Below are 13,920 nucleotides of genomic sequence, written 5' to 3'. Positions count from 1 at the left end.
CAACATTAATGTGTCCACGTTCATATTTAAGTAATACTGTAAACCAAGTATTACCATCATAATCAGGTTGAAGCAAATCCATAGCATAGAACATTATGGCAAAAGGGCCATACACAATTCTCAAATTTATAGAAATTCCTAGACTGATGAAATCAACTCTGTATCGCAAAGGTCTGTCTGAAATATACGACCCACGTGGCCGAAGAAAGTATCATGTAAAAGATCGTTGATCGGATGAAAATCACAAAAATATTGCAACAGTCGAAAATCGTCGAAGTTGGACTCCATGTTTTCTTAACAGAGGAGCTGCATATTAAACATGCCTATTCGTTGGCATTCCTTATAAACATCTAGCAGTATCTCAAATTATTCTTTATTATTTGTTGTTGTTGTTGTTGTTGTTTGAGTCATCAGTCCATAGACTGGTTTGATGCAGCTCTCCATGCCACCCTATCCTGTGCTAACCTTCTCATTTCTACGTAACTATTGCATCCTACATCTGCTATAATCTGCTCGTCATATTCATACCTTGGTCTACCCTTACCGTTCGTACCACCTACACTTCCTTCAAAAACCAACTGAACAAGTCCAGGGTGTCTTAAGATGTGTCCTATCATTCTATCCCTTCTTCTCGTCAAATTTAGCCAAATTGATCTCCTCTCACCAATTCTATTTAGTATCTCTTCATTCGTGATTCGATCTATCCATCTCACCTTCAGCATTCTTCTGTAACACCACATTTCAAAAGCTTCTATTCTCTTTCTTTCTGAGCTAGTTATCGTCCATGTTTCACTTCCATACAATGCCAAGCTCCACACGAAAGTCTTCAAAAACATCTTTCTAATTCCTATATCAATGTTTGAAGTGAGTAAATTTCTTTTCTTAAGAAAGCTCTTCCTTGCTTGTGCTAGTCTGCATTTTATGTCATCCTTACTTCTGCCATCGTTAGTTATTTTACTACCCAACTAACAATATTCATCTACTTCCTTTAAGACTTCATTTCCTAATCTAATATTTCCTGCATCACCTGCCTTCGTTCGACTGCACTCCATTACTTTTGTTTTGGACTTATTTTCATCTTGTACCCCTTACCCAAGACTTCCTCCATACCATTCAGCAACTTCTCGAGATCTTCTGCAGTCTCAGATAAAATAACAATATCATCGGCAAATCTCAAGGTTTTGATTTCCTCTCCTTGGACTGTGATTCCCTTTCCAAATTTCTCTTTGATTTCCTTTACTGCCTGTTCTATGTAAACATTGAAAAGGAGAGGGGACAAACTGCAGCCTTGCCTTACTCCTTTCTGGATTGCTGCTTCTTTTTCAAAGCCCTCGATTCTTATCACTGCAGACTGATTTTTATACAGATTGTAGATAATTCTTCGTTCTCGGTATCTGATCCCTATCGTCTTCAGAATCATAAACAGCTTGGTCCAATCAACATTATCGAATGCCTTTTCTAGATCTACGAATACCATGTACGTGGGCTTGTCCTTCTTGATTCGATCCTCTAAGATCAGACGTAAAGTCAGGATTCCTTCACGTGTTCCTTCTTCTGAAGCCAAATTGATCTTCTCCCAACTCAGCTTCAACTTGTTTTTCCATTCTTCTGTAAATATTACGTGTTAAAATTTTGCAGGCATGAGATACTAAACTAATGGTGCGGTAGTTTTCACACCTGTCAGCACCGGCTTTCTTGGGAATAGGTATAACAACATTCTTCCGAAAATCGGATGGGACTTCTCCTGTCTCATACATCTTGCACACTAAATGAAATAACCTTGCCATGATGGTTTCTCCTAAGGCAGTCAGTAATTCAGAGGGAATGTCATCAATTCCAGGTTCCTTGTTCCTATTGAGGTCACTCACAGCTCTGTCAAACTCTGACCTCAAAACTGGGTCTCCCATTTCATCAGCATTAACAGCCTCTTCATGTTCCAGAACCAAATTATCTACATCTTTACCTTTATACAACTGTTGGATATGCTCCTGCCATCTTTCTGCTTTGTCTTCTTTCCCTAGAAGTGGCTTTCCATCTGAGCTCTTAATATTCATACACCTAGATTTCCTTTCTCCAAAGGTTTCCTTGATTATCCTTTATGCAGCATCTACCTTTCCCAGGACCATACAGCCTTCAACATCCTTGCACTTCTCCTTCAGCCATTCTTCCTTAGCTACCTTGCACTTTCTATCCACTTCATTCTTTAATCGCCTGTATTCTTTTCTGCCCTCTTCAATCCTAGCATTCTTGTATTTTCGTCGTTCATCAATCAGGTCTAGTATCTCCTGAGTTATCCACTGATTCTTAGTTGATCTTTTCTTCCTTCCTAACATTTCTTCAGCAGCCCTACTGACTTAATTTTTTATGACTCTCCACTCTTCCTCTATAGTGTTTCCTTCAGTCTTTTCATTTAGTCCTTTTGCAACATGTTCCTTGAAGCAATCCCTCACACTCTTTTCTTTCAACTTGTCTAGATCCCATCTTTTTGCATTCTTTCCTTTCTTCAATTTCTTCAACTTCAGATGGCATTTCATGACCAACAAGTTGTGGTCAGAGTCCACGTCTGCTCCTGGGAAAGTTTTGCAATCCAACACCTGGTTTCTGAATCTCTGCCTAATCATAATGAAGTCTATTTGATACCTTCCAGTGTCTCCAGGTCTCGTCCACGTATACAGCCGTCGTTTGTGGTGTTTGAACCAAGTATTGGCAAGCACTATTCAACCAGCCGACTTCCTCTTTCGTTCCTTTGTCCCAAACCAAATTCTCCTACTGTACTATCTTCTCTTCCTTGGCCTACCACTGCATTCCAGTCTCCCATCACAATTAGATTCTCGTCACCTTTTACATATTGTATTAAATCTTCTATCTATTCATATATTCTTTCGATTTCTTCACCATCCGCTGAACTAGTAGGCATATAGACCTGCACTATTGTGGTGGGCATTGGTTTGGTGTCTATCTTGATGACAATAATTCTTTCACTATGCTGGTCGTAGTAGCTTACCCGCTGCCCTATTTTCTTGTTCATTATTAAATCAACTCCTGCATTTCCCCTGTTTGATTTTGTGTTGATAATTCGGTAGTCGCCTGACCAAAAATCTTGTTCTTCCTGCCAACGTACTTCACTTATACCAACTACATCTAACTTTAGCCTATCCATCTCCCTTTTCAGATTCTCTAACCTACCACAACGATTCAAACTTCTAACATTCCACGCTCCGACTCGCAGAATGTCAGTATCCATCTTCCTGATGATCGCCCCCTCTCGTGTAGTCCCCACCCGGAGATCCGAATGGGGGACTAGTTTACCTCCGGAATATTTTACCCGGGAGGAAGCCATCATCAGTACATCATTCATACAGAGAGAGCTACATGTCCTCGGGAGTTAGTAACGGCTGTAGTTTCCCGTTGCTTTCAGCCGTGTAGCAGTATCAACACAGCTAAGCCAAGTTGAGTATTATTACAAGGCCGTATCAGTCAATCATCTAGACTGCCGCCCTTGCAACTACCGAAAGGCTGCTACCCCCCTTTCGATGAACCATTCGTTAGTCTGGTCTCTCAACAGATACCCATCTGATATGGTTGCACCTGCGGCTCGGCTATCTGCATCATTGGGACACGCAAGCCTCCCCACCGCGGCAAGGTCACATGGTTCGCAGAGGAGGCTTTATTATTTAGGTGCTTAATATCGCAAAAATTCCTTTAAATATGTTCTATAGTTCCCAAAAATAGCATAGTCTAAGGCAGATCGTTGTGATGGGTCTCTTCTTTGTCGCGAGGAACACAATTCCGACATTATTTGTAAACTGGGGGCAAAAATCCCACCATCAAATCGTGACGTTCATTTTCAAATATTCTGTCTCCTTAGTGTGACACCATTTGTATGGCGTACACATTATGTCATTTGCAGCCTGCATGTGTTTGTAGATTGATTTAGTGCAATTGTGATCTTTAAACTCCCTTGAACTTCTAAGAAAAAATTGATTATGTGTTATTCTGTGTCAATCGGCAAACCCAAAACTATCTTGGCTCAGATACACAAATAAAAAGAATATTAACTGAATCAGTAACATAACTGTGATATGCCTTAGAGAAGAAATCTTTTCATAGGTTATATGTCATAACAATCATTGTATTGTTGGTGTCAGTTCCTGGAATCAGTGAACACTTTCTTCTAACACCCATATAAAATCCTGAACTGTGCTGATTTATAACATTTATCGTTTGTTCTAGCAACTCTCGGAGCTATGGCAGCAGGCACAGTGTTGGCCTGGACTTCGCCCACCCTACCGGAACTTCAGGCACCGAACAGTTCCTTGCCACTTTCTGTCGAAGAAGGCTCCTGGGTGGGATCTCTTGTGGCGGTGGGTGCTCTTGCTGGTGCCTTCCCCGCCGGTTACTGCGCTGAAACTTTTGGGCGCAAGCTTACAATCACCGCCCTCAGTGCGCCCTTCCTGCTCAGCTGGATACTCATTATCACAGCACAGAACGTTGCTATGCTCTATATCGCCAGACTTGTGGCAGGAATCGCCACTGGTGCCATTTCTGTTACCGCGCCCATGTACATAGGTGAGATCGCCGAAGCGTCCGTCCGAGGGGCACTGGGCTCTTTCTTCCAATTGATGTTGACCGTCGGAATCTTATATGTATACGTATTCGGCGCCATTGCCTCTTACGTATGGCTCGGCATCGTTTGTGCTGCAGTGCCCGTGGCCCTCCTCGTCATCTTTGTCTGGATGCCGGAAACACCGACCTTTCTGTTGAAGAAAAACCGCAAGGCCGACGCAGAACGGTCGCTCAGATTCCTCAGGGGAGCAAACTATAATATACAAGACGAGCTACATATACTGCAGCTTGAGGTGGAGGAAGCGGCTAAAAACAACGCTTCTATCAAGGACCTCGTATCGTCTAGAGCGACCAGGAAGGCTCTCACCGTCTGTCTCGGACTCATGGTGTTCCAACAGCTCAGTGGAATTAACGCTGTCATCTTCTACACTGTTGACATCTTCGAGGCTGCCGGTAGTACCCTCGCACCCAGTGTCGCCACCATAATTGTGGGCGTCATACAGGTAATAAACCGTGTTCTTTATCCTAACAGGCAAAAGAGCAAGTTTGTGCCACAATTATATAATATAATGCTTGTTGTAAGTTTGTATAAAGCGGGTCGGAACAACGCAAACCTGGTATATACAAAGTTAGAGCGTTGGTCATACTGATAAGTAATTTTAAAGATATAATTCGATATCCTGCGCCGTAATTTGTTATTTTATCAGTTGCTGAATTTAGCCAGTCAGATCGCTTCGCAAACTAATTCAAATTCTTCCTTCCTCTTTCCTGATCACCATTAGCTCCTTCCCTCTTCACCTTAACCATCTCCTCCTCCAAGCTTTTATCTTCTTCCTCAGTATTTCTACTTTTTTTTAGTGCTCTCTACCTTCACCTTTTGCTTTTTCATCTCCTCTTTGAAGCACTGCTTAATATCTTTTGACTTCACCTTTGTCAACTCTCTTACTTGTGCCGTTTGATATGCCTCCTTCACCACCCCCTTTATCGCTTCAATTTCTTCCTGGGCCTGGCTTCATCACCACACCCCCTATTGTTAGCAACACTGCCACCACGACTGCCACAAGTAGTGCTGCCAATATCCCCTCTTTCACATCCTTCATCTTCTTATTTACCTCTTTACTCTTCCATCTGCTCTGGTAACTTCTTATCGTAGCCCTATGTTATTGCAATGTGTTCCCCATTCCTCAGCACTCACTCAGCACATCCGTACTCTCTGCTTGCTCAATCAAGAATGCAAGTGGTTTGAGAGCCATGCCGGGAAATCAGCATCAAACACACCGTGGTTTCAGCCAGTGTCATCGTAGCTACTTGTTATGGCGCGATCCTATCAGCTCGGAGGTCCATGTCAAATCGCTCACTGGCAAAGTTGTTTTCCTTCCATTGGTGCTCTCAGGCACGTTTTAAGCCACGTGGAGATGTAGCAACACCGCCTCGCAAAGCCCATTTGAATTCGTCCGCGAAGCGATCTGACTGACTAACTTCAGCAGCTGATAAAATGACAACGGTGCAAGAGGTGGTGGTGGTGATTGTTTTAAGGTGAAGTACACCTAGGCAACCATCCTCTATACAACACTACTCAGAGAAAAATGGAAGGGATCCGACACTGCGAGAAATAAAGGTATCGGCCAATGAAAGACAAGGGTCACGAAGGGCGTGAAAACGAAAGATTCCGTAGGATTCGCAAACCTAATAACATCGGGGTCGTAAAAGAGCAAGAGTTGACCAAGAGAGATCGCATAGGATAGATGAAAGTGAGGAGCCTGGCACAAGTAAGTGGAAACAATGCCAGGACTCAGCTAACGGCAATGAGATACCCAATTATTTTTTCACATTATTTACCAGTGTGTCCAACCTTCTTACGCTCATAAATATCGGTTCACTTTGTTTCCGACCACACTGCATAATCTTCTTTCTCTTGTTGTCGTTCTGTTAGTTTAACCTCGCGTTGCAAGACTTCATATACCTGAACAACATGAATTTCCTAATCAGATAATTTATATTTCTCTTGGGATTTGTTTAGACACGTTTAGACCTCAAGCGAGATATGTGTGTCGTTTAAAAAACAGTAGAGCTAGGGCATAAACTTTATATACTTACCACTCATTAAACTTCCACGACAGAACAGATCAGGCCGTTCCCAGACGTTTGCTCAATTCGTCCAAAGTCGTTTAGGCCAGCGTTGTTTCGTCCGGACAGGGAGTTTCATGCGGGTGAGGTCATAATTATATATATAGGGTGAATTTTAAGTCCAACGACAAACTTCAGGAGGTGATTTCTGACTGAAAATAGACCACAAAAGTTCATATCACCTTGTGCCCGGAAATGCATAGTTTCCACGGTATATGGCACTAACTACATTCTCTCATAACTACATTCTGTGCGTGGTGTGTGTTGCAGATAGTGTGATTTAAGCAACGTTGAAGTACGCTGGTCCGGTATTAATTCAAGAAACAAGCCGAGATGGCAGCATACAGTAGATATACCGAGCCACGTACCCTGGCAGACAGCACCAACCACATCAGACAATATTTAGAGCCATTTTTTTTCGACGTTTGTGACAGAAGAACATGCAGGGCTGCTGCAGACTGTGCGTACACCAGATATGGGGGAACATATTATCCATATTCTTGTACAAGCTCCACGCAAGTGGCCCGTCAACATGGTGCAAGCCAAAGGACGGTTATCCGTATCTTACATAACAACCGCTTCTATCCCTATCATCTCTAACGTGTGCAGACTTTCCTCCACGGGAAATATTCTGTTTCTGGTTTCTGCAAAAAACCATCACAATTATGGGATTTCTATCTTCAATCCTCTTCATCAATGAAGCGACCTTTGGTACAGATGGCATAATTAACCTACATAATCGTTATCTGTGGGCTACAAAAATCATCACGGAATGGTTGAAGCGCCTCATCAGCAGCAATTCCACCTCACTGTTTGGGCAGGGATAATTGGCGACCGCCTACTTGGACCAGTTCTTCTTCCACAACGCCTGAACGGATAAACGTATCTGGACTTCCTGCAAAACACTCTGCCTCCATTGCTGGAGAATGCCCCTTTAGCAATACGACAGATGTGGTTGCAGCACGATGGAGCGCCAGCCCACTTCCACATTACTGTTCGCGGATACCTCAATAACATCTTCCCCAGACGTGGATACGACGTGGAGGCCCTGTTGCATAGCCTGCTCGATCACTGAACATAAACCCCCTGGATGTTTTACTTGTGAGAACATCTGAAAGGCATTGTGTACGGTGAGCATATTCCTGATGTTGAGACCCTTGAACAGCGAGTCCACGTAGCCTGTGATGCTATTCGGACACAACAGGCCGGAACACTGGAATGAGTGAGGCAATTTATTATGCGACGAGTGAATGCGTGCATTGCATCCCATGGAGGACACTTCGAACACCTGCTGTGACATGAATGGGATACAGGTCCTGTACTGTGTGACAGGGCTCTTTGTTTGATGCCGTTCTTCAGTGCCATCTACGGTGGAAACTATGCACTTCCGGACACAAGGTGATATGAACTTTTATGCTCCATTTCCAGTCAGAAATCACCTCATGAAGTTTGTCGGTGGACTTAAAACTTACCCTATATATCGTTTGGGCGAATACCCATGCGTCGTTTGGGCGAGAGTTTCGTATAATTTGTGTGAAGTTATATTAGTTACCTGATCCGGTTTATGTGAAGTGCAGGGCTAATCACTAAAGAATTCAGTTCTCTTGGGACTGTCTACACTTATTATGGGTCCAGATATCGTGCGTAGAATATGAAGATTGGTTAAACATTCCATTCAGTGATTGAATGACTGCGTTCATACTAAACAGAAGAGTCAATATAATTAGGGCTGCCAGATCTCAGCTTGGAATAAAGAGGACACAGTAATTTCTGAGAAGGAACTTCATGCATTGAAAGCAAGTGTCGATACATACAAAATTAATAATATCCTAACTCCTGCAAGCCATTGTATTTAACCTTCATTCTTCACTTCCATACAAATAATGTTTATCGTTATTAATATATTTCACTATAACTTATTTAATTTACACTTTCGTCTTGGAATACCTACCACATTGACATTGAGCAGGCGGTTGAGGTTGACACAGGAAAGAGAGATGGCTATGAACCATGTCTTCTATATTTAAGCGCATGTTATTACATCCGACCAGAACATTGGTTAGTTAAACGATTGTTATTTGGTATTAGGGGAGGTACTACAAAATATATCTGGAACATTTTGAAAGCGTTCGGTATTCCCAAAAATACACTCTACAACATCATAATAGGTATTACTAAAGACTCGTTAAGCATTCTGCACTATCGCCTTTATATTTCATAAATATCAACCTAACCCACTTTGTGTAATAATCCTCTAAAATTGTATTGCACTTTCCTTCCGTAAAGTATGAGTCCAAGCAGTTTATTTGTGCATTACGTCTACTAGCGTATTGGTCAAACTCAGGATTCGTGTGGTCACACACAGTACGGGTACTGATGTTTTTTTTTTTTTTTTTTTGTTTTTTTTTTTTTTTTGTTTTTTTTTTTTTTTTTTTTTGCTAGTGGCTTTACGTCGCACCAACACAGATAGGTCTTATGGCGACGATGGGATAGGGAATATCTAGCAAGCGGCCGTGGCCTTAATTAAGGTACAGGTCCAGCATTTGCCTGGTGTGAAATTGGTAAACCACGGAAAACCATCTTCAGGGCTGCCGACAGTGGGGTTCGAACACACTATCTCCCGAATACTGGAAACTGACCGCACATAAGTGACTGCAGCTATCGAGCTCGGTCGGAAATATTAATACAAACATTCGATCGTCTTTAAACTGTTTAAAATAATTTCATCAATGGATTATACTTCTTAACTATCGATATATTAATGCTTTCAACACTTGCACTATCGAATTCGCGCATGAAATGTAAATTTGACGTTAGGCCATTTAAAAAGGAGGGAGACAACAATAGAGGACTTAATCGAAAAGAGAACCCGGGCCAAAGAATGGGACCTAAAAAGGGGACACGACTGCAAAATAAGAGGGCGTCTGGCAGTCCTACATGTAATACAGTAGGCCCTACTGTTGAAATTCTTATTTTGGCTGATAGTCATATCCCATGAGTTTGATATAGTTATTCTACACGCTGAATTCTGTCGTCCTTGTTAGTTGTTAGGCTATGTAGAGTACGATAAATGATCACACACCTTACCCAGGAAACTTAACTACCGCCGGAGTGCAGCCTGCTTGGTTTTGTTATCACACACATCGTTACCTACCTGAGTTTTCATCTTCTTGTTTTTATTGCCCATCATGGACAGAGGAAAGAATGGAGATGGCAATGAGTTTCCTTTGTTTCGTATTACTCGCCCAAACACGGTTACTACCGCCCAAATGTATTTCTTTTTAAACCGGAAGTTGAATTCACCCAAATAGTTTATCCTCTGTCCGGGCGATACGTTACGAACGTCCACAATTTCCATCGTTGTGGTGGGGGAGGGAGTGTAGAAAGCGGGATCACTTGCATCTGACGTACTTTTTACAGGAATATTAGATTATCCCTTCAGGATATTCATAAATTAAAGTCCTTTAACACTTCCCTCTACTCTTTTTCTATTGTGTTTGTTCCGTACTGTGTGCAGGTGGTGATAACGTACGTGGCCTCACTCCTAATGGACCGAGCAGGACGGAAGATCCTGCTGCTCCTGTCTTCGGGTGTGGAGACCCTATGTCTGGGGCTGCTTGGCCTCTATTTCTGTCTCAAGGATAGCGGTACTGATGTCAGCAACCTCGGCTGGCTCCCTCTGGTAAGCCTCGCCTTTTTCGTTGTGGTCTTCTCGCTGGGGTTTGGCCCGATTCCCTGGATGATGATGGGTGAGCTGTTCCCCGCCAGTGTAAAGGGCGCCGCGAGTGGACTGGCTGTTACCCTCAACTGGGTATTGGTCTTCACCGTTACCAAGAGCTTCCAGAACCTTCTGACAGCGTTAGGACTTCACTTTACCTACTGGCTATTCGCCATCATCTGTGCAATTGCAGCCGTCTTCGTCTTCTTCGTGGTCCCTGAGACGAAGGGGAAGTCGCTACAAGAGATCCAGGATGAACTGAATGGACCGTTCATCAGTAGGAGAAAGCCCGCTAACTCACCCGCGTAGGTCTGTCTTCCTTCTCACTGATTTTGCCACTCTCGAATTCATACCCTCACCAAGAAGTGTTCTGTACTGAGGACTGCAAGGACATCGGATAAGTGTCCGTCACAATGAATCGAGATAATAATGCTCCAAAATCAATATCTTCGTTTTAACATTCCATTTGTACAAACAAAATTAAGCTGGTGGGTGCAAGAACCGGGTGCGTCAAATTTTTACATGACTTTCTAACGTTGCTTCGTGGAGAAAAAGAAATCAGCGTTTAAAGTGGGGCAAGAACGATGTATTTCCTTTTGATATCCGCTTTATATACGGAAAACACATCAAGAAGTAGATGAGTTCACAGTGGTTCGGACATATCTACATTATGATCAGTGGCGTATTCTGAGGGCTACTAAGGCTATTGGTGGAGCCCAAACCTTAAATGAGATCGATGGAAATCTAGAGCACATCATAATGTAAGCATCTGACACATAGTTCCATTTACAAAACTTGAAAGCAATGAGAAAAAACGCCGCACGTGTTTCTGAGAGCAAAGCATCTGAGACTGATATTGCAGTCCAAGCGCTGCGTCCCTCTCCCCTCGCCTCGACACGCACGGTTTGTTGCTGAATTTCAGATAGGTGCGGGGACCGGGGGAATAGCTGTGCTAGGCTTCGCTCCGTTAGATCGCCACTGCTAACAACTATGCGTTAATCATCGTATATACTTCCTCACCTCATACTTCTGGCTTTATTATGGAGATAACAGAGTGCTGGTATTTCACTCCCGTTTACTTCTACATCTTTGAAGGAAGAAACTGCAGGGCTGGTGTTATAGGGGTAACATGTTTTCACTTCATAGGTAATTCTGCTAGTTTTGCTAGTTTAAGTGTTCTCTTTCGTTAGTTGGAATACAACCCGTGATCATGGGTCGGACATCAACACTGATCTCTAGAGGAAGCTAATAAACCATTGAACGATGCGTACGACCACTGGTAATGCTGCCAAATTCGAAAAAAAGACATTAATAATAATGATATTAATAATAATAATAATAATAATAATAATAATAATAATAATAATAATAATAATAATAATAATAATAATCGTGCATGGCCTCTGTATAGGCTTGAGGTGGCCTAATGGGGATGAAATGAATGGCGAAGACGTCATAAACACCCACTCCCTAAGCCAGGGAATTAAGAGTACGAGGGGTTTCGTTCTGAAAATTGAACCGGGGCCATCGTATACCAAAAGCAAGCATTCTATCCATTTAGCCACAAAGCCGGACTTTAATTTGCTAAATCTTAGGCTACCATATCCACTGATCAGGTCTTGAGTACTGAAGTAGCAGAGACCAGGGCAGTAGCTCGTAAAACAGCCTTGACAACACAGCAGGCTACTCCGTTGACATTTTTCTTTTGTTAGTGGCTTTACGTCACACCGACACAGATAGGTCTTAAGGCGACGATGGGATAGCAGAGGCCTAGGAGTTGGAAGGAAGCGGTCGTGGTCTTAATTATGGTACAGCCCAGCATTTTTCTGGTGTGAAAATGGGAAACCATGGAAAACCATTTTCAGGGCTGCCGACAGTGGGATTCAAACCCACTATCTCCCGGATGCAAGCTCACAGCCGCGCACCCCTAACCGCACGGCCAACTCGCCCGGTCCGTTGACAATTAGCTGCAGCTCAAAACACTTAAGGCTTAACGTTTACTAAACCAGGTATCGAAAAGGGGTAACCTAAATCTAGTGGTAGCCCACGTCTTGATTCCAGTATACGCCACTGATTACGATGATGACGACGAGAGTAAGCGGCATTTGCAGTGTATAGGTAACTGCGTGTTATTGTGTTGAAAGATAGTATTATGTGTGGTGTATGATTTACATGTGTGTTGGTAACAGCACACATACCCAGTCCCCGAGCGTAGAGAATTAACCATTTGTCATTAAAATCCCCGACCCGGTCGATAATCTAACCCGGGGCTCTCTGAACCGAAAGCCACTACGCTGACCTTCATTAGACATTTGTATGATGAAACGATTGGGCGTAAGGACTAAAGTGAAGTTGTAATGGTGTACAGTATTATTATTTGTCTAATCTACTGCATTAAGAAGTACCGATAACTGCACAACTCCCTGACAGTACTGTAATCTAATCAGTTAAGAACCAAAAGAGTAATGTAATGGCTGTGAGATTTTTTCATTAAAATCGCTGTACTTCACATTTCATTAAAACTACATTTTGCTGTAATACACAATTATTTATTCACTCCAGTGCAATAACCAGGTAAGTACACCCCAGTTTTCTGTTCTTATTGGAGTTAATTTTTAATTTTTGTCTATGATCAGTCAAGCAATATAGTACGTGTATTTATGTCCAATAAGTCCCAAAACCAAATTTTTAGCATGCTGTATTATATTTGACGTATGCCCTGCATTATGAAGTGCGGCAATTAAAAATGATCCACGATTTTTCTGTTCACTTCTTTCTCTCCCGTTTTGGACTTACGATGTTCTTGTCTAACCCCTCCTTTTGTCTGCATACCTCACATTGTTGCCTCATACTTCGTTCTATTTCGAATTAGGTAAACAAAAGTCGAAAGAAGATTCAGTTCGATTTTTGTACGTGTATTTATTTATTACATCGAAAATGGCTTAACAGAATCGCTTCTAACTGCATTTAAGTTCAGGGATAGCAGCGTTGTGCACTATACTGTAATTTCCCTAGAATATCAGATTATCGTAGTGATAATTCAGATAAAATGTAGATTATATTGTCAATAGGGCCTAACGTTAGGGCCAACAATGCAGGCGAGCCCGGGCCTTTAAGATGCCCCGCAGACTCCTCGCATAAAATCTAAACACATAAAATAAGAGCTCTGTCTGTACATTGCTCAGAATTTGAAAAGATTGGTATTTCTGTATCGGTCGTGTCCACAGTAACAAGGAAATGCATTTTATAATTTCCCGCCATCCCTGTCTGTCTGTCTGTCTGTCTGTCTGTCTGTCTGTCTGTCTGTCTGTCTGTCTGTCTGTACGCGCATCACGAGAAAATGGCTGCAGAGAATTTAATGAAAATTGGTATGTGAAGTCGAGGAATGAGGCTCTTCAATCTAAGGCTATAAATAATTTTATTCAAGCTGAGTGGAGTGGTAATTTAGCGGAAGGCCCAAAATTGAATTCTCAAATATCAATGTTATATATAATTAAATTTCCGAACAT

At 42.3% G+C, this 13,920-nt stretch overlaps 1 protein-coding gene across 3 annotated transcripts in view; it reads left to right on the top strand.

Moving 5' to 3' along the window:
• The window catches only part of LOC136876906 (facilitated trehalose transporter Tret1), a 52,250-nt gene extending 39,192 nt beyond the window's left edge, over positions 1-13,058 (top strand). For all 3 annotated transcript variants that reach the window (XM_067150659.2, XM_067150660.2, XM_068228489.1), the window contains 2 exons: positions 4,234-5,069; positions 10,211-13,058. In XM_067150659.2, the coding sequence (XP_067006760.2) occupies positions 4,234-5,069; positions 10,211-10,720 (1,346 nt within the window). In that variant the 3' untranslated portion in view covers positions 10,721-13,058. The remainder of the gene's footprint in view (positions 1-4,233; positions 5,070-10,210) is intronic.
• The last annotated feature ends 862 nt before the right edge of the window (positions 13,059-13,920 follow it).

Source organism: Anabrus simplex, chromosome 7, assembly GCF_040414725.1.
Source record: "Anabrus simplex isolate iqAnaSimp1 chromosome 7, ASM4041472v1, whole genome shotgun sequence".
In the NCBI taxonomy this organism is placed as follows: Eukaryota; Metazoa; Arthropoda; class Insecta; order Orthoptera; family Tettigoniidae; genus Anabrus; species Anabrus simplex.
This window is presented reverse-complemented; position numbering and strand designations above follow the sequence as displayed.